General features: G+C 44.0%; 1 protein-coding gene across 10 annotated transcripts in view; it reads right to left on the bottom strand.

The window, feature by feature from the left end:
- Positions 1 to 24,184, bottom strand: part of NEO1 (neogenin 1) — a 559,154-nt gene that overhangs the window by 249,596 nt on the left and 285,374 nt on the right. For all 10 annotated transcript variants that reach the window (XM_030577723.1, XM_030577731.1, XM_030577724.1 and 7 more), the window contains exon 5: positions 12,148 to 12,284. In XM_030577723.1, the coding sequence (XP_030433583.1) occupies positions 12,148 to 12,284 (137 nt within the window). The remainder of the gene's footprint in view (positions 1 to 12,147; positions 12,285 to 24,184) is intronic.

Genomic DNA, 24,184 nt, shown 5'->3' with positions numbered 1-24,184 from the left:
CAGCCAAGGCTTTGTCAAACCAGGCCTTAAAAATCTCTAAGGATGGAGATTCCATCACCTCCCTAGGTAATCCATTCCAGTGCTTCACCACCCTCCTAGTGAAATAGTGTTTCCTAATATCCAACCTAGACCTCCCCCACTGCAACTTCAGAACATTCTTCTTGTTCTGTCATTTGCCACTACAGAGAACAGCCTACCTCCATCCACTATGGGACCCCCCCTTCAGGCTGCTATCAGATCCCCACCTCACTCTTCTCTTCTGCAGACTAAACAACTCTAGTTCCCTCAGCCTCTCCTCGTAATCCATGTGCCCCAACCCCTAATCATTTCTGTTGCCCTCTGCTGGACTTTCTCCAACTTGTCCACATCCCTTCTGTAGTGGAGGGACCAAAACTGGATGCACTACTCCAGGTGTGGCCTCATCAGTTCGAATAGAGGGGAATAATCACTTCCCTCGATCTGCTGGCAATGCTCCCGCTAATACAGCCCAATATGCCTTTGGCCTTCTTGGCAGTGAGGGAACACTGCTGATTCATATCCAGCTTCTCATCCATCGTAATCCCCAGGCCCTTTCTGCAGAAATGCTGCTTAGCCAGTCAGTCCTCAGCCTGTAGTGGTGCATGGGATTCTTCCTTCGTAAGTGTAGGATTCTGCACTTATCCTTGTTGAATCTCATCAGATTTCTCTCAGCCCAATCCTCCAATTTGTGTACGTCACTCTGGACCCTATCCCTACCCTCCAGCGTATCTACCTTTCCCCCCAGATTAGCGTCATCTGTGAACCTGCTAAGGGTGCAATTAATCCCATCATCCAGATCATTAATAAAGATGTTGAACAAAACCAGACCTAGGCCTGACCCCTGGGGCCCTCCACCTGATACCCGCTGCCAACTAGACACTGAGCCATTGATCACTACCCGTTGAGCCCGACAATCTAGCTAGCTTTCTATCCACCTTATAGTCCATTCATCCAATCCATACTTTTTATAACTTGCTGGCAAGAATACTGTGGGAGACCATATCAAAAGCTTTGCTAAAGTCAGGATATATCACATCCACTGCTTTCCCCATATCCACAGAGCCAGTTATCTCATCGTAGAAGGCAAACATCCATATAGCTAACAGAAATTTGACTTTGTACCAAATCCTTTCAAACACTGAACTATATTCTCCTTCACCGGGAACACAGAGGAAAGTTCAGTGGAGTCCATTATAAGACTCAGCTGTGCCGCTAAAGAAGAGTTCACATTTCTACTTTTCCTGGGATCTTCTTATGCTCACTGCCACATACAAAATGCCAAAGACATGTGTGAATCAAGGATTTGTGCATAAACATGGCTTTGAGTGTGTGTGAATCCGAAAATGTGTATATGAATCTATGCGCATTTGCTGCTGAATGATCTCCTAGTTTGTCTTAAGGTTTTATTTTTTTCCTTGTGGCACGGGATATTTCCTCTTGTTTAAATATTTCCACCTAAAACATGCCACTGATGTTAAATTCATTGTTTTGGTTAATATTACATATGGTCCTTACTGTTTAATGACCAGGTATTACCAACTTGAAACATACAAATATTTAAAAGAATATAGTGTGTACATTGAGGTAGACTTAATCCAATGCAACTGTTACAAACAGTGTTATTAAAGTCTTGTCTACACTACAAATGCTTTGCTGGTATAACTATATAAGCAGAGTGTCCTACTATGGATGCAGCTGATGCCAAGAATTTTTTTGATGGCATATCACCACAGCTTTCTTGAATGACATTAGCTATGCCAATAAAAGCACTCTTATTGAAATATCTGGGTTTTTTTGGCCAGCATGCTTATGTTGGGTAGGGAGGTGGTTTCTTGCCATCCCTGACCTACATAACTATGCTGACAAAACTGCAAATCTAGCCTAACTGAAAACTCTATGACTTCTCCTGTTTTCCTTCTCATACATCCAGGATATATAAACAGATTGCTATTTCTTCCACAAACACACACTTAAAATTTGAACGTTCTCTGACAAACACTTTTCAGTGCCATGATCAATTACTGTAACTTTCTTCTCTGGCACCCCAGTGCCTATACTGCCTGCCTTGAGCATATGCAAAATGAAGATGCTGGAATTATCTTCCTCACTTATCAGATCAAATCATGCTTATTTTTTAATCTTTCTATTGGCTCCCTACTGTTCACTGCCTGAAGCTTAAAATTCTTTATTTTGCCTTCATGGCCCTAAGTCCTGGCTATATCTACGATCTAGTCTGTTATCACACCCTCCATCCCCTCCACTCAACTATCAATGCACAGTTTTGACTCCTCTCATTCCGGTCCTCATGCCTTTAACCATATCACCTGCTACTTGTGGACTGGTCTGCTGATCCCTACTTCCCAAACCACCACTTTCCCAACTTCTCAATTCCCTCCAAAAAAGATTAACTTCTTTTGCAATATCCACATGTTAACCAAACCAAATGTTAAAGAAAAACTCTCCTCAGCATTCTTCATTCAAGACTTGGAGGGCATCCCATCTTCTGTATTTTTAAAAGAGTGTAGGATTTTCAGGGTAGGCCTGCCTTCATTTTGTGTCCTCTACAGTGTAAGATATTGTCAGCGCTTAACAAATGAATGGTCACGAATAGGACTTGATTAAGCAATATTATTTTATAGCTCTAATAATTCTCTTGATTTTACACTCACAATTTAACAGGTTCAACCTACTGGCGTTGGTAACTTACCAGCAACTGCCTCAAAATTCCTACGGGGCTGCACCTACTGCCACTGTACTTTGCGGGAGCTCTCAGTTAAGAGTCTCTGAGAAGAGCCATCCCCTTCAATAGCCCTAACATTGTGAAACAATGCCTTTTTACCTAAACCTGGTAAGTACAGGTCTACAATAACTCAGCGAATTATCAGCATGACATGTTAATAGAAAAAAACTGAGAGCACGTTTTAATTAGTACAGTCTGTAGTTAAAGATTTCAATAATAGAAAGAGTAAAATAACAATAGCGTACTAAGAAAGAAACTGATTTGTTCAGGAAAGGAAGTTCAGATGAAGCGTAAGGGAATTAAATACCCAAAGCTCAATTTCTTGTATGAATCTCTATTGATTTAATAATGACATAAGAGGGTTGATTGGAATCAGAGGATCTGAAGGGGGATCAGAGGATCATTAGGTGGGAAAAGCTGAGAATTTTTCTAGAGGATAATGATACAATAATCAAATCACAGTCACTCCAACCAATCAACAGTTCTTTGCCAAATTACAATAATAGAGAAATGCAATTACTCTCCATACAGTGACTTAAGATGGAGGGAAGTACATGTAAGGGACGGAGGTTTAGAGCCTACAAAAAAGCAGCACACAACTTTCCTAAATTATTCAGTATCACTCACAAGAGGAGGTTCATCATCATCACTCCCATAACCTCATTGGTCGTTGGGGCACCATCATTGATGAGCAGTCAACCAATTGTCTCCACTCCTGATGTTTGTGTGTCAGTGCTTGAATCTCTGAAATCCATTCTGGTCTACTCTTTTATGTTGTTAATCCATCTCTTCTTCTGTCTACCTCTTCTTCTCTTCCCCTGTACTGTCCCTTGGAGGATGATCGTGGATAGGCCAGATGATCTTGTTACATGGCTTTACCACTTCAGCTTACGCTTCTTCACGGTCGTCAGGAGGTCTTCATATGACCCAGTGCATTGGGTGATGATGTTGTGGACCTCTTCATTAGTGATGTGGTCGAAGTAGGAAATGTCCAGGATTTTATGAAAGTATCTCATCTCTACTATGGTACTGCCTTTAGATGGATGGAAGTAAGCCTGCTGAACATTGGGAAGCATCCTAATACTGAATTCTTGATATCTTTATGCACAAGAAATTCTATGCCTTTTCTGTCCAGGGACAGAATTAAATGGGGTTGCCTGGAGAGTGATGGACTCCACCAGGTTAGAAATTTGACCAAGACACACCATATGATGAGCAAGTCAATGATGTCCATACCGGACTGATCACAGCCCAGATTAATAATGACTGCACCATCTGTCTCCCACCAGGGCAGATGCGACAAGTGTACTACTGGTGTAACCCCAACAAAGAGGATCTGAGGAAGAGATATCATCATAGCCACATGGAATGTAAGGACATTGAGACAAATAGGGAAAGAACTCACATATGAAATGGAACAATATACCTGACACCTCCTAGGAAACTCTGAGGTCAGATGGAAGAACTTTGAAGAGGTACTAACAGAAGAAGGCCATATACTCTATTACAGTGGAGAGGACAAACATGTCATTGGCATAGGATTTCTTGTGCATAAGAGGAGGTTACTTACTTGTAACTGGAGCTCCTTAGAGATATGTCATAGAATCATAGAATATCAGGGTTGGAAGGGACCTCAGGAGGTCAACTAAGTCCAACCCCCTGCTCAAAGGACCAATCCCGAGACAGATTTTTGCCCCAGACCCCTAAATGGCCCCCTCAAGGATTGAACTCACAACTCTAGCTTTAGCAGGCCAATGCTCAAATCACTGAGCTATCCCTCCCCCAATTTGGATTCCAAACATGGGTGTGTTTGTGTGCCATGTGATGGAGCCGGAAGGTTATTGTAGCAGCGCTTGTTGACCTGCCTGAAGGCTGTGCATACCCCACCATGCTTGCAGTCAAAGCTATAAGCAGCCATGTGGGTTGACACCATTCCAGTATCCCTCTTAACACTGAGAAGTCCAGTCCACAGCAGAGGTGATGGAAGGTGAGTGTTGGAATTCAAATAGGGTCCACACATCTTGAAGAACCTTCTGTTACAGGTCAGTAAACTCCTCTTCTTCTTCAAGTGATAGACCCTATATGGATTCCAAACTTCGGTGTGATTAGTGAGCAGGTGGGTGCGAGGACTTGTGAGGGAGCACTGCTAGACCCCCACATCACAGCAAGGAACTTTCTAGCAGCTTGAAGTATAAATAATGGACAGTGACATCATCACTTGACCTTTCTCCTCCCCTATCTCAACACCTGGAAGATTGTCTGGAAGACAAAGATGTATTAGGATGAGAGTTTCTGGGAGAGTGGATTCTTCTTGATGGGCCAGCGACGCCTGCCTGGTCAGTGACAGTTGCTTCTTTGTTGCCACAAAGTCTCGCTGTGGATGTTCTCCAAACTCAACATATTTCAGTTACACACACATAGCAAAACTTCATAACTTTGGATACAATGATATTACGTACAATTCAACAGGATATTAATATTCAATAGTTTAAGACTTTTTAAATGATACCTCACAAGGCATACTTTGTACAAAAAACATCAAAAATCATATCACAGTGGTGAATATGGGGGTTCCACGGTGTTTCTTTGAAGTATAGAATGTCATAGATGCATCCAGAGATCCACTTGGAGATTCTCTGTACGGAGAGGACATGCCCCTTGCATCAGTTAGCAAAGGCAATAAAGAGTCTCAGAGAAATTCGAAAGGCACACGTGCATTGGCAGTAGAAGGAAAATGCACAGTGGATGTTGAGGGAATGGAAGCTTGGGATACAAGGCCAAGAGGCAAATGCACTGATTCAGGTGGAATTCTGACACCACCTTTGATAGGAATTTCAGATGCAGGCGCAAGGAAACTATCTTTGTGGAAGATCATGTAAGGTGGGGTCAGCCATCACGGCCACCAGTTCGCTGACTTGTTGCACCAAGTAATGGCCACCAAGAAGAGTGTTTTCATGGAGAGGTGGGAGAGGGAAAGGGACCAAGTGGTGAGGGGTTCAAAGGCAGTTTTGTGAGGACAGAGAGAATAAGGTTAAGGTCCCATGGAGGTGACCGGTTTTGCACCAGAAGGAAGGTATTGAGCAGACCTTTTAGAAAGTGGATGGTGGTGGGTGCGAGAACATGGAAAAGTTGACCACTGTGGGTAAAGTCACTGAACAAGTACACCCAGATGGAGCTGAGGGCGAGGCCTGAGGTTCTGAGCTTGAGGAGGTAATTGAAAATAATGGGTATGGAGATCAATTGCACTGGGTGTCGATGTTGGTGCAACCATGAGGTGAAGTGCTTCCACTTGGCCTGGTAGCAGGCCCTGGTGGAGACCCTTCTACTTTGTGTAAGGATATGTTGGACTGGGGTGGAGCATGTCATGGCTATTTCCAAGTCCCAGCCAAAAACCAAGCTGTGAGGTAGACAGGACCAGAACTGAGATGTCAAAGCTGGACCTGGTCTTGTGTGAGGAGATCTGGGCTGGCACAGAGGCAAATCAGAGTGTGAGCAGAGAGGTGGAAGTATGTGAACCAATACTGATGGGCAGAACGGGGCTGTCAGTATCACCTTAGTTCAGTCTCTGCAAATCTCGTGGAGGACTTGTGGGAGGAGGGGAAGGGGGGAAAGGCATAGAGCAGATCGCCCCTCCAAGGGGAGGGCGTGAGAGAGGCATCCCCAGAGAGTTGTATCCCACAGCCCTTCTGGAGCAATAAAGGGCCAGTTTGTGGTTCTTCGCTGGTTGCAAAGGTTTCCCAAAGGGGGGGTGCCCCACCTGCGGAGGAGGTAAAGGAGAATGGTGTTGTGTAGTTCCCACTTGTGGTTCATGTGAAAAGACCTGCTGAGTGTGTCTGCCAGTGAGTTTTGGGTGCCTGGGAAGTACGTTGGCTTGGAGTGTAACGTGGCATTTGAGGCATCAGTTCCACAATCAGATGGATTTGGCAAAGAGGGAAGGAAAGTAGGAGCTGACTTGCTTGTTGATATAAACCACTGCTCCAATGTTGTTGGAGAGCAGCTGCATGTGGCAGGACCAAATGAGAGGAAGAAAGGCCCAGCAAATGAAATGGACTGCTCTCAACTCCAGGATGCCGATATGCAGCTTCCCATGGAGTCCAGACCTCTTGGGCTGTGTGGTGGTCCAAGTTATGGTGGCTTGTGGGATAAGGAGGTGTAAAGAGGGTATGCCGTTGGAAAGGTTGGCCCACCACATGAAAGAAACAAGGACCATCTGGGGACGGAGGACTCTGTGGTCTGTAGATGGAGAGGAGTCACAACTGAAGGTAATACATGTGGAGGCAAGCGTGGGGCATGACAGAGGCACAGGCTGCCATATGTCCATGGAGGAAGAGACAGTGGCAGATAGTGGTGCGGGGGTTGCGGTATAAGTGCACAATTGTAGAAGTGAGAATGGCGAAGCTATCTGCTGGGAGGAAGGCACCTGCAGCAATGGAATCCAGTCAGGTGCCAATAAAGCGGATGACCTGGTTAGGTATGAAGTCCAACTTCTCCTCATTGATACAAATGCCCAAAGAGACGAGGCAGCAGCAAAGAGCTATGATGGCAGTGATGAAGACTCGTTGGGAGAGTACCATGAAAAGCCAATCATCCAGGTAAGGAAACATGGAGAAGCAGATGAATTGTATGTGGGTGGCGACAATGGCAAAGACTTTGGTGAAGACACGGGGAGCTGTCACAATACCGAAGAGGAGGACTTAGAATTAGTAGTGAACTGGAGGAACTTGCACTGGGCAGGGTGAATATCGACGTGGAAATAGGCATCCTTCAGGTCAAGAGCCACAAACCAGGCTCCATGGGGGAAAGAGGGAATAATCAACGCTAGCATCCCAGTGCAGAACTTAGATTTCTGGATAAATCTGTTGAGTACTCAAAGGTCCACAATGGGTCACCGTCCCCTGCCCTTCTTTGGGATGAGGAAGTCTGGGGAGTAAAAGCCCCTGCCCAGTAGCAAAGCAGGACAGGTTCTATGGCACCTTTGAGGAGAAGAGCACCAGCTTCCTATTGAAGGAAGGACTGATGAGAGAAGTCCCCATGGAGGGACCAGGGTGGGCAAAGAGGCAAGAACTCTATGTAGTACCCTGACAGATGATCTCCAGTACTCAATTGTCCATGGCGATCTTGCCCCAACTGTGGGCAAATGGAGCAAGATTGCCCCCAAAGATGACATGGGGTGCTGCAGGTGAGAGTACGAGCTGTTCCTGACCAACATATTAAAACTGTTGTTTGCACTGCTGTTGGACAAAGAATGTCAACCCCCAAACTGGAGGGAAAGCTACTCTAACTGAACTTACTGAATGAACTATCAATTAGGAACAACTATTCAGACAATTATATACAGTAAGGCACTAGAAAAATCACTGCTTTAGCAGAGCCAAGAGCATGGAGGGACAAAGGGGTTCCAACTCCAGCCATGTGGTGGTAAGAGGGAACTGGAGCAGTGTCAACCCACACAGTCTATTATAGCCTCAGCTGCAAGGGAGACACATGGCACATGTGCAGGTCAATGGGCACTGCTACAAAAACCTTTTGGCTCTGGCACATGACACGCATGAGCACCCATGTTTGGAATCCATATAGGGACTATTACTCCAAGAAAAATAGTTTTTCTCTAATGCCTTGATACTAGAAGTCAGATGTTCTTGCTGCTAATTCTATAGCAACTGATTGGCATAAAAGAACTAACTTTAAAAAAAATACTAAAGTTTTCACATAACCAAACAAATGAAAGCCATAAGTAAAGCCAACATCATTGTAGATCTGTCTGATTAAGCTTGGCTGTTTCAGTGTCACAGATTAACACTGATCTCAGATCCTTTTAATACCCAAATGGCCAGACACAATGGGACAAGTTAAGGATGCAATGTCAATCATAACTTTGATTTTGTTTTCTTTAGTTTGTCTCATAGCTTTGATTTTATTTCCACTTCTACATTAAAAAGTTTGAGTCCCCTTGATGATTCTGTAAAATACGTAATCAGCTTCTAAACCATCTAAACACACAACACACAGGGTCTCACGTAACCCACCTTACATAGATATGTATCAGCCTGCACATAAATACACAGAAAAAAAGGCACACCAGTCTCCCCAAGTTTCTTCTCTCTGCCCTGGAGCCAAGATCAGTAGATGGCATTTGCAGCATATGCTGAAGGTCAACAGATTCTCATTATTTTGGATCAAAGTGGAAGCAATTCCAAAGTGAAGCAGCTCTCAAAAAGAATAACTTCTCAACAAACCCCTTTTCTTTTAAACCAAGCAGGCTCCATCTTAAGTGCCTGATAACTACCATAACAGTATTTTATGAGGCAAGAAGCACACTCTCTGACAGGAAGTTCCCAGACCAGTTAGGACTTCACAGGTCAATACCAATATCTTTTATTCCATCTAGAAACTAACAAGCAACTAGTGCAGATTGAGCACTGGTAATTTGCTCCCAGTAGAATACTCCCTCCAACTAGTAGGCAGCCAAATTTTTGCATCTTCTTAATATGCAATCCCATAAAGAATGTTCTCCAGTAACAATCTTCAGGTGAGCAATTTTCCTTTGTTAATTTAATATTAAGGTTACATGGGGGAAATACACAATATGAAATCTGATATTCTATGACCTAATGTTTCACAACAAATTATGTAAATTTTGGGAAGAGGCTTTTAACCCAATATCCCAGAGGTAAGCACTCTTGAAAGGCAACTTTCTGAACCATTTAACACTATATCATGGTTCGCTTTGTTGTGTTGTTTTTTTTTTTTTTTTTAATATATCTATATAAACTCAATGGTTAAAAATAGAAGACTAGCCAATAGGCAATTTTCCCCATCTGCTTATTTTCCTTCTCCAGAGCTGGTATGCCAGGACAATACACTTGGGTATAGTTCCACCCTGCCAGCAAACAGAGACAGCATACAAATATTTTTTGGCAATATCAGATTCTGGGACTTCTAAAACTTCCTAACAACCATACATAAATATGCCTTGAACCCTGAACTAGATTTTAACTACCATAAATACATGACTGCACTAATCTGAATAGAGAAGGAACCTGAACCTGAAGGTTGGAAGTAGCCTGAAAGGCACCTCTTCACATCTAAATGACCTCATCTGAAGAGAGCAGATTTCCATGAAATAGAAGAAGAGTACTGTGGAGCTTGAAAGCTTGGCGCTTTCACCAACAGAAGTTGGTCCAATAAAAGATATTACTTCACCCACCTTGCTACTTTATGAAAATTTAAGACAGCGGTCAATAAATATACATTTTGAGGGACACTTCTGTCACAGAAAGTTGCGCTTATTACTCTGGACTCCCTAAAGCAGTATGCTGAATCTGTGTGCTTGGCTTTATGTACATATATATTACTGTACATACCTGTTCATAAGCCAAATATTGGTAAAAAAGTGACGAATCAAAGAGCAGGGGTTGGCTTGTAAACAAGTGGCATGCCACTTCCTGCAGCTCCCATTGACTGGGAATGGTGACCTGCAGCCACAGGGAGCTGAGGGGCTCCATGCCTGCAGAAACTCCAAATAAACAAAATGTCCCATGCCTCCAGCAGCTTACCCCAACAACCGGGAGCCAAAGTTTGCCAACCCATGAAATATAGGGTCAGCTTATAAAAGGGTCATACAGTTTTTGCTATTTTTACCTAACCATCTTGGGGGGTCAGCTTATAAACAAACGGACTAATGAACAAGTATATACAGTAAGTTTTCAGCTTCAGTATTTCTCTCCTTCCAGACAATTTAAAGTGTATTTATGTCTATTTCCAGTCCTAATTATGTCAGCACTAATTAATGGGATCAAAAATCTTAGCACCTGCAAACAATAAAATGAATTGTAAATTTATTGATTTCCTAAAGGGAAAAAAGTAATTAGTCCAGATTCCAACTATGCAGAATTAGCTTTGGTTTGGTTTGTGAGGGTACGTCTTCACTACCCGCCGTATTGGCGGGCAGCAATCGATTGCTCGGGGATCGATATATCGCGTCTCATCTAGACGTGATATATCGATACCCGAATGCGCTTATATCGATTCCGTAACTCCACCAACCCGAATGGAGTTGCGGAATTGACAGGGGGAGCCGCGGATATCGATCCCGCACCGTGAGGACGGTGAGTAATTCAATCTTAGATACTTCGACTTCAGCTACGTTATTCACGCAGCTGAAGTTGCGTATCTAAGATTGATTTTCCCCCGTAGTGTAGACCAGCCCTAAGGCAAAACACTCTGTTGCAGAGTCACTTTCTCTTCTTAGGAGGACAAACTAATATAAGGTAATCCCATTAGAGACAAATGTTGTCTATAGAAATGAACTGGCTTTAAAATAGGACTGTTCTCCATTTATTATGAAACATGAAGAGCTCTAATATTATGACATAATTACTATATTATATATATATATATATATATATATATATATATATATATATATATATATTACTATAAGATTGGCTAATTCTACCATTAAAACAATGAAATGCAACCTCTGCAGAACAATGTTTTTTTTATTTTTTTTTTTTTAATAAAAGCAGCAGTCATTACTGTGCAACCCACTGTAAACAAATCAATCATGCTCTATGACAAGATGCAGCAGATATGCACCAATCAGGCATTTGCGGGCATTTCTATATATTGTAGTAGAAAAAAGTTCCAATAAAAATTCATACCTGAGATCCCTCACGCGACAAGGCAAGGATTAAGAGATGCCAACATTTCTCCTAACTTTCTGTGCCCTCTAGAGAACTTACCTTATTTGTATACTTCTTTGCAAAGTTTACATAACTGAAAGTGTGTCTTTAAATATATGTCTCAATGTTATTTCTATTAAAAGAATAGCATTCATGAGCAACCTTACACGTAAATGGTATGCACACAAAAGAGGAGGAAATTAGGTGAATAAATTTATTTCAGTTTTATATTTTTCAAGTGGGTTACTCTAAGACAGTAACATCTTTACGGATTATGAAAAATACCTGTGACAGTGTCCTTGTCAGGTAAGACCTAGAAGGTAATTATAAAGGCAGGTCAAGTTTCAGTCCTAATAACCTAGAGACTGTTCTGTTTAGGAAAATTTATGGTGCCAAACATTTAATATTGTCGTACTCATCTGATGCATGCAACTGTCTTCAGTGTGGTTAACACATACATATAAACATTTAATTCCTCATTTGAGAATTTATGAAATCATGAACAATACAAAGAGTAAAAAACAGCATGGGTATAATCATGTGACATTTCTAGGAAACCAACTCAGGTTGTTGGCTTTGGTTTTATTGTAGAAAGAACAAAAATCTGAATCCCTTTTGAAGTCAATGAACATGGAAGAACAAACCCCATAATATATTCACATATGTGGAGATCAGTTCTTTCTCAAAACTAAACATTCTACATACCTTGAACTGTAAGATCTGCTTGAGCTTCAATTGTCTCATTCCCATTATCCACAATGCAGGCATATGTCCCAGCATCATCTTCTGTGATATCACTGATCTCCAGGCTCCCTCCCGCCAGTAATAGAAATTTTTCAGAGCTGTGCAAGACAGGACATACAGGTAATATAGCAAACAAACTCATCTGTATGGAGTACTGATAGAAAGAAATATGGAAAGTATCTAAATGAAACTTCTAAATACACTGAAAAAATTGCTGATTACATCACTTCTGAGGTTGGATTCTTTAATGGTACACCTCTACCTCGATATAACATGACCAGATATAACACAAATTAGGATATAACACGGTAAAGCAGTGTGATATAACGCAACCTGATATAACACAAATGAAATATGGAACGTCTCCAAATGAAACTTCTGAATACACTGAAAAAATTGCTGATTACGTCACTTCTGAGGTTGGATTCTTTAATGGTACACCTCTACCTCGATATAACACAACCTGATATAACACAAATTGGGATATACGCATTAAAGCAGTGCTCTGGGGTGGAGAGGGCTACGCACTCTGGTGGATCAAAGCAAGTTCGATATAACACGGTTTCTCCTATAACGTGGTAAGATTTTTTTGGCTCCCGAGGACAGCATTATATCGAGGTAGAGGTGTATATTAACATAGAGGGATGATGTGTTTTTAACTAGACTCATTATTTAAATATAAGCTTAAATTCAACAATATACATCCCACACAATATTAATGCATTTTTTGCACTTTCAAGCTTCAAATCTTATGAGTCAAATGCAATTCAAGTTATTTTAAAATACGGTAATTAAAATTCATTGAAGATGTAAGTATTCAATCACTGCCTTCAAAGGATAATTTTCCCAGCACTAAAACCACTCCAGCCATAGCTGGAAAGTGGTTAACTCAAGTATATCGAAAGCCAAGCCTAGCATCTACGCAATGTAAGAAATAAATGGTTGCAAGTACTCTGCGTAATTGCATTTTTGTAAAGAAGGCAGCCATTTGAGTGGGATACAAGAGCTCCAAAATAAAACCTGTTTTACCAGGGCTTCCTACACTAAAACAGTGGGAAGACAGTGGGAAAACTAAACTTACAGATCTAAAACAGTAGGAAGACTACACTTACAAACTCTCCCCCATATGAACATTCAAGGCTGACTTTTGTTTTCTTTGGAAATAATTACCTATCTTCAGATTTTATTATGTAAGCCATGTCAGTGTTTTTTCATGAACAAAACCAACAAAGAACAATAATTCTAGCCTCCCTCCTTAGGTACCCTCCCATTACATCCTGCTTTCTTGTGTGCTGTTCCTTATATTTAGAAGACTCTTCCAATACTCCTCAGTTTTTGCAAAATTTAATTTTAAAAAACTGTACATTATACAAGTACACATACATCACTAACAAAAATTAAAAATGAGAAACAAACAACAAAAGCCTGGTTGACTGGATAAATTCCAAATCATCCCAATCCTTCAATGAAAGTGGGAAATAGAAGAATATCAGCTGCCTCTTCTGGAACTCCAGAGCCATATTTTTCTGATAAAGTAGTCTTTGACATAGATTAATATAGTAAAATCTAATGTTCACTGGTCTATAGTTATTAATTAGTAATTAATTAGAGCAATCCGATCTTTCTGAGTTTGACCAAGTCAAAAGTCCAAAACTAAAAATACTTTTGTGGATGTTCTAGCCTGTATAATTACACTTTTTTACTTTACAATTTTATTAAAAGGCAAGTGGACGAAATATAATTCTCAACCTACATGCTTCCTCTGTTAAACTATTTAAAATTAGGATTATATCATTGGAAGAGATATGCTAACATGATTGTAAGGGTAATTTGTTATGAGATAGAGGCCTTTGGAGCTTTCTTCTATCTTATTTCCACCACAGAGAACTGAAGGACATTCAATTTTTTCCAAGACTGTTCTATCCAGATAATTTATAGGTCTGTACTCCAATTTGTGAACCAACTTTTCTGTTGGATGTGCTGGTTTAAAAAATTAAAAAACAAAGAACATCTTTCAAATTATGTGAAAGGAATAGTTGCATATGGATACAAATTAGGAACCAGGCTGAGAAGAAATGTCCAGGAAGACTTGGAGACACGACTCTTTTACGGACAATGATTCCAAGTGGATAACCAAAAAAATCTGAGGTAAAAGTAATTATGGAGACGATATACAAGGGAAAACAACACTTCAGGGAGCTTAAAAAGGTTGTGTTTGGTTTTTAAAAAGAGCTTAGGAAATTAGGCTGAGATTCCATGTTCCAGGAAGGCCATACTGGGAGTCCTAGTATTGTGACTGCCTTAAGCAATGGTGCTTGTGCAGGTGAACAGCACAGCTAGCTGGTTCTACACTAGCTGAGAGGAAGACAGCAGAAACTGTTACCTGCAAGTCCTTTCTTGTAATCTCCCTCTCTCTCAAATAAAATAAAGGACAGAAAATTTGGAGTGGGTCAATGTTGTTGCATAGTCTTCAGCAATGAAACATGGTCCTCCAAAAGTCCACCTGAATGTGAAGGGACATTGCTGAAGATGAACAGTTATCCACCATTCTGTATTTGTGCATTTGATTTTTCTTCTCTAAGTATAGCACCTTACTCTTATCTTCGTTGAATTTCATTTTGTTGTCTACAGCCCAGTTCTTCAATCGACGAAGATCCCTCTGAATTTTAGCTTTATCCTCCAAAGTGTTTGCAACACCCTCCTCCTCCTTCCCCCTCCCCTCGATTTGTGTCATCTGGAGCAATGGTCTCAAGTTGCTGTGGGGGAGGTCTAGGCTGGATATTAGGAAAAACTATATTTAACAAGGAGGGTGGTGAAGCTCTGGAATGGGTTACCTAGGGAGGTGGTGGAATCTCCAGGCTTAGAGGTTTTTCAGACCCGGTTTGACAAAGCCCTGGCTGGGATGAATTAGTTGGGGTTGGATTAGATGACCTCCTGAGGTCTCTTCCAACCCTAATCTATGAGTCTATGATCTACTTCCACAGCACGAAGATCAGAATCTTTGCCTTTTGGTGTTGATGCTTCATGCCCTTGTCTCTCCTGCTTGTTAGCAGCTGCCACTACCAAGGAGCCTGGGGCAGAATGAGAATACAAGCGTTCACATCCCTTAGAGGGTACGTAATACCTCCTCTTTCAGTTAATTTTGCTTCAGGAGGCAAGGAGGAGTAAGTCTGCCAGGATGCCTTAACTGCGTCCATAATAGCTTTGCAGAGTCACTCTTGTAGGGGCTGCGGATACCAGAACATCCAGCAACTTGTGAGATCTTTCAACACAGCTCCTCTGACTGAATATTCAGAACAGAGGATACCTTTTCTTGATAGGTCTTGATGTGCCCTGTGGTCCTCTGGCGGTGGCGAATCGCTTGCTACCTCAACAGCCTGACCTGGTGATGAGGAAGAAGACACAACAGGATTCTGAGTTGGTGTTGTATTGGAGAAACCATCAGAGTGACTTCTGGCTGCTCAATACCAATCTCGATATCGGGAACTGGAGAATAATGTCACAGTTGTAGTGCTGCACGGGAGTGACCTTGAGGACAGTGAATGAGAGTTGTGGGGAGATCCTATCAGAAGGGATGTCCCACAGAGTCCAGAATGTTCACTGACATGGGCATGGGACCCATCCTTGCCCTGGTCACTGCCCCTTGGGAGGAACCCAGTGCTGTGACTGCTGCATGACCCATGGTCCCCAAGTCTCTGATGAAGCATAGGCTTTCCCTCTTGATTGGGACATAGATAAACATACCTCCGAAACCTCTGAAAATGGAGGAGTAAAAGTAGCTGGATCTGGGGATAGGAAGCTTAAGCCCGGGGACAGTAGTAATGGAGATATCATTGGAGGCTTGCCTCTCAACTGTACTAGCTTTTGTGGAAGTTTGGGAGATAACGGTACCCCAGGTTCCTGATATGGTGAGGTAGGAGCCCCACAGGCATAGGTACCTACTATAAGCCTTCCATTACCTTCCATTCCAGGGAAATTGCCACCGAGAGGCTAACCAGGTGCCTTGCGGCTGCACATGCCTCTAGGGTAGTTGAAAGTGGCAATGACTGATGACCCTGCTTCAAGGATCTCTCAGTGGACAGCCTCAACAGACCTGGCAAAGTTTCCTGAGGGAATCCCTTCTTCTTAGGTAATGACTGCTCTAGGGAGCATCTCTCCCTCGAATGTCTTGCAGAGTCTCTGCCTCTACCCGGCGTCAGCACTGACATATTTAGACTCAGACTCACAGACTTTAAGGTCAGAAGGGACCACCGTGATCATCTAGCACACTGCAGGCCACAGAACCTCACACTCCTGAGCGTGCTACTAAACCTGAGGAGGGACTGTGACTTTTCTTTGGCACTGGTGAAGAGGACCAAAAACCACAGATACCTCCTGTGGGGCATTCCATATTGAAGCTGGTGTGTTTGGGGCATTTTCCATACATAACTCCAATGGATGGCAAAGTGCTGCCTCCATAAGTAAACACTTGAGCCTCACCACTCTTTCTTTGAGCAGGGCTTTAGTCCTTTACAAATTTGACACGTCATTGATGTGGGATTCTCCCAAACATTTCAGACGTGTTCGGTGTGGTCTACTGACTGGCATAAGCATCCTGCTAGACTGGCAGACCTTAAACCTCAGTGAGTGAGGCATCATTCTTGTACCAGTCCTTTCACTGAAAGATAAAAGTTAGTCAAAAAAAACCTAAAACTAAAACCTACTGCTACAAACTAGCTAAACTAACATTAACTAACTAACTTCTAACAATAAAAAGGATTAGATAGATAGATAGTGGCAGAGCTGCGACCTTGTCCCCGTGCGTCCCACACTTCCAGGTGGTTTATACTAATCTCAGAGGCTCACTGTGACCCTCCACATAGCCCTTCTCTCTCCAGGGCCAGAGTATAGTCTACGGAGCCCTTTTCATTATAAGCCAGCAAGGAGGTTGATGAGAGAACTCGCACAGTCTCTGCTGTCCCTACGGGCTTATTCACAAACAGTTTAGCCTCCTGTCCTGACAGGGGCCTGTCTTCCCCTCCCAGGAGGTGTTTCTGTAGTGGCAGGTTGGGGGGAACCCGGGCTCACGCTCTACTCCAGGTTCCAGCCCAGGGACCCTAATGGCAGCAGCTGTTGGCAGCTGACCTTTCACTGCCAGAGTTGCTACATTTCCCTGTGCCAAATCCCCACAGCTCCCCCGCTTCTCTCTTAACGCCTTCTTCACCCTTATCTTAGGGTTCCCTTTCCAGTGGCTTGAGGGTGTCTTCATTACCCATTCCTTCAGCCGCACTTCCTCTCTCCTGGCTCTCCTCAGCCTGACTGGAGTGAGCCCTTTTATAATGTCAGAGAGGCCTTAATTAGAGTCAGGTGTTCATATTAGCTTAACAGCTTCACCTGAGTCTTTGCAGGTTAATTGGAGTCATGTGTCCACCCTAGCCTGGAGCAGCCCCTGCTCTGGTCAGTCAGGGAACAGAAAACTGCTTATCCAGTGGCCAGTATATCTGCCTTCTACTACTCTGCTGTACCCTGCCCCGTGGACCCAGGCCCCTCCCCCACCTCTTCACCATGAGCCGGCTGCACAACTTGTAGCTGGTTTGTTTCCAAACTGCACCAAGGAAACATCTATACACACTCATGCTCCACACCCTTCACTTCCTCACCTTTGTGTTGGGGCGGGACCTGCTTCCACCTCTAGAAAGTGAGGAGCCCCGGTGGGCCAGCCTATACTCTGCTCTGGTCCCAAGGCCCGCCGGGGATATCAGTTGGCAGCTCCTTCATGGGGCCATGAGCACAGGCATGCACTTGGTGCAGTTTACCCCCATCCTGGACACCTGCCCCTTCTGCAGCATGCGGGAAACCCTGGAGCACGTTTATTTGGAGTGCGTCAGGTTGCAGCCCCTATTCCAGCTTCCCAAAAATATTTTGTTACGCTTCTGGCTGCACTTTTCCCCTCACCTCCTTATCTATGCATTCCCAATCTGTGGCCCCACAAAGCCACGGGACCCCCTGGTCAACCTCCTCCTAGCCCTGGCTAAAACGGCCATCTATAAAACCAGGGAGAGGAGGTTGGTCGATGGGGTCCCCTGTGACTGTAGGGCCTATTTCTGATCCTCCATCCACTGCATCCGGGCAGAGTTCCTCAGGGCAGCGTCCGCTGGCTCCCTTGACGCCTTCAAGGAGCAGTGGGCGCTGTCCAGGGTTCTCTGCTTGGTGTCCCCGTCAGGTTCCCTTCATTTGACCCTTTGACCTCATGCCCGTCCCTGTTATCTCATTAGTTGTCCCTTGGAATTATTTGGTTTCTAAACCCTTTGGATCCTCCTCTTAGGCTGGGGTGAGATCCTTTAACAGTGGGCGGGTTCCTGGTTCCCAATAGGGACTGCTCTGCTGTACCCCACTTGCCTGGGTCTAACACATATCCCTCCCCTCTGCTCAACACCAAGGGGCTAGGCAGCTTGGGACACCAGACAGTGTAGATGTGATAAGCTATCCGCGTTGCTATGGTGACTCCCCGCTCTGTGCTGTATGCAGAACTGGAAAGGTTGGAAGGGTAAGAACCACGTGGTTGCCCTTGTGTTCTTTTCCTTGTTCTGTTACATCCATTGAAGAGGGGCATGGTCGGTCACAAGGACAAATCTACGCCCCAGCAGGTAGTAACACAACATTTCCATGGCCCATTTTACGGCGAGACATTTTCTCTCTCTCTGTACAACTGCATATTTTTGTTCCCTCCGAAGGAGTTTCCTACTGAGGTAGAGAATTGGACGTTCCTCTTCCCCAACCATCTGCGACAGGACGGCCCATAACCCCACCCCGGATGCATCTGTCTGTAGGATGAATTCCTTGGTGAAATCCGGGGCTATCAATACGGGGTTACTGCAGAGGGCAGTCTGTAGGTCTGTGAATGCTCTCTCTGCTGCGTCAGACCATCTGACTGGATCAGGACCATGAGCCTTCGTTAAATTCATTAGGGGACTTGCCCTTGTGGCAACATGGGGGATGAAATGCTGGTAGTACCCCATCACCCCTAGGAATGCTCGGACCTGCTTATTACAACTCGGCCATGGCCAATTTTGGATGGCCTCTAATTTATTCAGTTGGGGTTTTAGCAGACCTTTTCCTACCATGTAGCCAAGATATTTGGACTCTGTGAACCCCATGGTGCACTTAACAGTGTTCGCTGTAAGGCCAGCTTGCCTGAAGGTATCAAGGTCTGCCCCCAACTTCTTCAAGTGGGTTTCTCAGTCTGGGGTATGAATCACCACGTCATCCACATAGGCCTCAGGATCGCTGGCATGGGGGCATAATAACTTGTCCATAAGGTGCTGAAAGGTAGCTGGGGCCCCATGTAGTCCAAAAGGGAGGACCGCATATTAGGAAAGACTCTCTAATGTAGAGAACGCCGTCTTTTCCTTTGCATCTTCAGCTAGGGGAATCTTCCAGTACCCCTTTGTCAAGTCCAGGGTCGTCAAGTACCGGGCATTCCCCAGACGGTCCACTAATTTGTCTATGCAGGGTATAGGGTAGGCATCAAACTGGGATATCTCATTTAGTCGACGGAAGTCATTGCATAACCTCGTGGTGCCATCACGTTTGGGCACCGACATTAATGGGGCAGGACCACTGACTGTGGGATTCTTCGATGATCCTCATCTCCAGCATTTTCCTGACTTCTGCTTTTATTTCCTCCCTTTTGGCTGCTGGCACCCGGTAGGGCCTCATTGTTACTCTGGCCCCAGGGTTCATGATGATGTGATGATATGTCCCAGTTGTGCAATCTAGCTTTGTTGAGAATATGTCTTGATATTGGGCAATCTTCTCAGTTCAGGGATGCCCGGGCTGGGGGGGGGGGCAAGTGGGGCAATTTGTCCCAGGCCCCAGGCCCCGCAGGGGCCCCCATGAGAGTTTTTCGGGGGCCCTAGAGCGAGGTCCTTCACTCGCTCTAGGTGCCCTGGAAAACTCTCGCGGGGCCCGGGCCCCCGGAGCTTCTTCCACTCCGGGTCCTTGGCGGCAATGGGTCCTTCCGCTCCGGGATCCGAAGTGACCCGAAAATCCAAGGCGGGGGGTCCTTCCGCCCCGGGACACGCTGCCGAAGTGCTGGGTCTTCGGCGGCAATTCGGCAGCAGGGCCTCCTGCCGAATTGCCGCCGAAGCAGGTGCCCCCTTGCTCCCAAAGACTCCAGGCCCCCTGAATCCTCTGGGTAGCCCTGTCTCAGTTACCTCTTTCTTCTGGGCTGTCGCTAGATCAGGAGACACCCTCACCTGTTCAGGATTTTTGTTCCCTGGGTGCAGGTCTTCCTGAAGCACTGTGCATGCCTCTCGGGTATGCCACGGTTTCAGAGAGTTGACATAATATTTCTGCTCTAGTTTTCAATGTCCCGGTTGTCGCATCTTGTAATTTATTTCCCCTACGGGTTTGACTATTTCGTAGGGCCCTTGCCACTGGGCCAACAGCTTACTTTTGGCCGTGGGTACCAGTACCATTACTCAGTCATCAGGTTAAAACTGACCAACCTTGGTTTGACGGTAGTAGTAGGTTTGCTGGGCCTCCTCTAGGTGCTCCCTCACTATGGGAGTGACCCGGGCTATCCGGTCCTTCATCCGTTATGTTATCTATTATGTTCTTTCCCTTACTGGGTTCCTCCTCTCAAATTTCCTTGGCTATGTCCAGGATGCCTCAGGGGCTGCACCCATACAACAGCTCAAAAGGGGAGAATCCAGTAGGTGTTTGGGGGATCTCACAGATGCATCCACTGCATGTGGCTCACATTACAAATATTCTTCCGAAAAGGTGCAGTCCACTGAATAGCTTTGGCTTGAGTTAGCTTTCTGAGAGATTAAAATATTATATAAAAAGGAAGCACTGGTTTGGTTAGGAGACATGCCAAAAGGTACATTACTATACTAAACAGTAAGACTGCTTGCAGTTATATATGTGGTTGCCATTCTGAAACTCAAACTCACACTGCTGGAAAGGGACCAAAAATGTTAAAAAAAAAATAAGAAAAAATTACCCCAGTTCATGATATACAATACCATGTTTTTATTTAATAGAATCTTGCTAGAAGAACGCATTTTCTGGATGCTGAATTTAAATATATTTCCATAGATGAACAAACATAGGAAAAGCTGGTAGCAATCCTTACATTTAGTTAGCCCAAAACTTTCCACTATAAAGTATGCTTGTAATCTTATCTGCAAACGCTGTAACAGCTATATTATTTGCAACAGGACTTCAAAATCCTGCAGAGAGAAAGCCCACTGGGTAGAAAAGTATCTTTTATTTGTCCCTTGAACTTGCATCTGGGTTTAGCTAAATTACAAATTGTTAAAAATTGCCATTTTCTCTCACTTGTGTTCCTCATGAGAATTTTGGCAGCATGCCAACACAACAAAATGTGACTATTCCACATTGCTGGGCCCCATGTAGCCACCAAAGCAGCAGCAGCGCCACCTCCGAACACTATGCTGGAACATGTGGGCACTGCTAGAGCAGCTGCAGTAGTGGTTAAGGGGGAGAGATTTGAATGAACTACTCAACCCTGCATAGAGCATAGCGCACCAGAAACCTCTTTAGCATAAAAAACTTCTTCTGATGCCAGTTAATATAGTTAATCCTGTAGTTCAAGAGGTAAAGGTCTGTGCTGCAAGTGCTTGAAGTTCCAGGACTCAAAACCCTGATGCTGCTACTTATTTATTTGAAGAAGTGTATTACAGTTGTATAATATAATTCATCTTTACCATTTTTCTTTTAAAAATCTCTAGAAAATTATATACAAAAACAATATTAAAAAGGTCATTTAAAGTTTAGATTGCAAAGTAAAACGCTTGGAAGTTTGCACAATCTAGCTTTTCCTAACACATAACAAAACAGTTTTTAATTAAAAGACCACGTTCTATTTTTCCTCAGGACCTCTGCCTCGTGCACAGGTTGGACTTACAAGGAGGCAGAATTAAATTTCTATGGGGAACTGGATTTAAGAGGTGTGATGGGGCAAGGCCAGAAGGCTACAGTAAAGTACTGAGAAACAGGTATGTTAGCCCCAGGCTAAACAAATCCCTAGGACCATGGTAACCAAATGGCAGTTGCTCCCGGTTAATCAAGGCACCTGGGGCCAATTAAGATCTTTCTAGAAGGCAGTGGAGATAGCTACATTGATTAGAACACCTGCAGCCAATCAAAGCAGGCTTATCAGGGCTCCTGGGTTTAAAAAGGAGCTCACTCCAGTCAGGGGGGGAGGAGCCAGAGGAGAGGAAGTGCATGTGAGGAGCTGGGAGCAAGAGGTGCAAGGAGCTGAGACTGAGAGGGTGTGCTACTGGAGGATTGAGGAATTATCAGACAATCAAGCATTATCAGACACCAGGAGAAAGGTTCTGTGGTGAAGATAAAGAAGGTGTTTGGAGGAGGCCATGGGGAAGTAGCCCAGGGAGTTGTAGCTGTCATGCAGCTGTTACAGGAGGTACTATAGACAGCTGCAATCCACAGGGCCCTGGGCTGAAACCCGGAGTAGAGGGCGGCCCGGGTTCCCCCCAGACCTCGCAACTTCTTATCAGACACAGGAGGAGTTGAACCAGACTGTGGGTTCCACCAGAGGGGAAGATCACTGAGGTGAGCAAATCCGCCAATAAGCACAGGACCCACCAAGGTAAAGGAGGAACTTTCTCACAGAGGCCTTTATTGTTTTAAAAAATCTGTTTTGGCATGGTGCACACAATGAATAGTCCATCCCTTTGACAACTGAGAGACTCCTTTGTAACTTCAGTGTGCTGAGGAGTTTGGCTATAATCTTTCTAATAGCTAATATTTTGCTAGATAATCATTTACAAGGGATTATTCATTGCCTTTTGGCATGTGAGATGGTTAATCAGTTACATTTCTTTAAAAGATCTGTTTAATTAACCACTTACTCTTGAAAGGGCAGCTTTCAGTTAACTATAATTTACAGTATTGCATTTCCTTTAATCTATTTCTCAGACAAAGCACCAATGCTTCCTCCTACCTCTCTCTAGCTATGACAGATCACGTCGCTAAACATAAGAGTAGAAGCTTTAAAATAGGATTTCTCAACCTATGGATCATGACCGAAAATTAGCTCACTGGAATGTGTCAAAGGGTCTCAGGGTTGGCTGGGCTCATTTGCAACCTGGTGCATGAGGTCACAGTGGTGCTCAGGTTTGGCACAGCCATCCCTCCAGCATGACGACAGGGGGCTGAGTGGGCCAAATCTGAGTGAATAGCACTGTGACCCCATGTACCAGGTTGCAATGTCACTCAAAAACGATTACCTCAGAAATCAAAATGCCCAAAGTGGGAAGCTGAGCCCAATCAGCCCCCTCTAGACAGAAGCCAAGATGAAGTGAGTTGTCATGTTTTCCAGTAAGTACTGCTCCCCGATATATGCCCCCTCTCACAGCTGCCCAACACCCCCATCTTCCACATCCTATCTTGACTTCCAGCCTAGACCTCCTAATGTACCTCTCCCCACAGCCAGGCAACTCCCGTTCTGTCAAACGATCCATCCAAGCCTCTAACCCCCCAGATCTTCTCCCATGAGAGCCCAGCCCCTTCTGTCTCTCAACTTCAGAACTCCAAATCACCTCCACTCCTTTTATCCTCTGCCCCCATGGACCAGGGAAAGAGAGCTGGTCTTCTAAAAGCATGACTTGCATCACTCATTGCTGAACCTATGAGGCAGTGTTGCACGTCACTTCTCGCAGACAGTGATTGGTAAATCTCATGGCAATGTCATGACATGTTGGGGTAACAAATGTGCTTGGAGTCTCACCCTTGTGAGAGTTAGCCAGGATTTTTAAAATAATATTTCAGTGGAAATTTTGAAAGGAATTAGTTTGGAAAATATTTTATCATGGGGAGCTAATTTCACAATTTACTATGTGCATCACATAGCTTTGTTTCAAATAATAATTCAGTGAAATTGTTTAAACCTTCAAAGACTGACACCATTAAAATTTACTCATGCTGGAATATGACATTTCATTATTTTAAATCCTGTAGAATTCTT

Source organism: Gopherus evgoodei, chromosome 10, assembly GCF_007399415.2.
Source record: "Gopherus evgoodei ecotype Sinaloan lineage chromosome 10, rGopEvg1_v1.p, whole genome shotgun sequence".
NCBI lineage: Eukaryota > Metazoa > Chordata > Testudines > Testudinidae > Gopherus > Gopherus evgoodei.
This window is presented reverse-complemented; position numbering and strand designations above follow the sequence as displayed.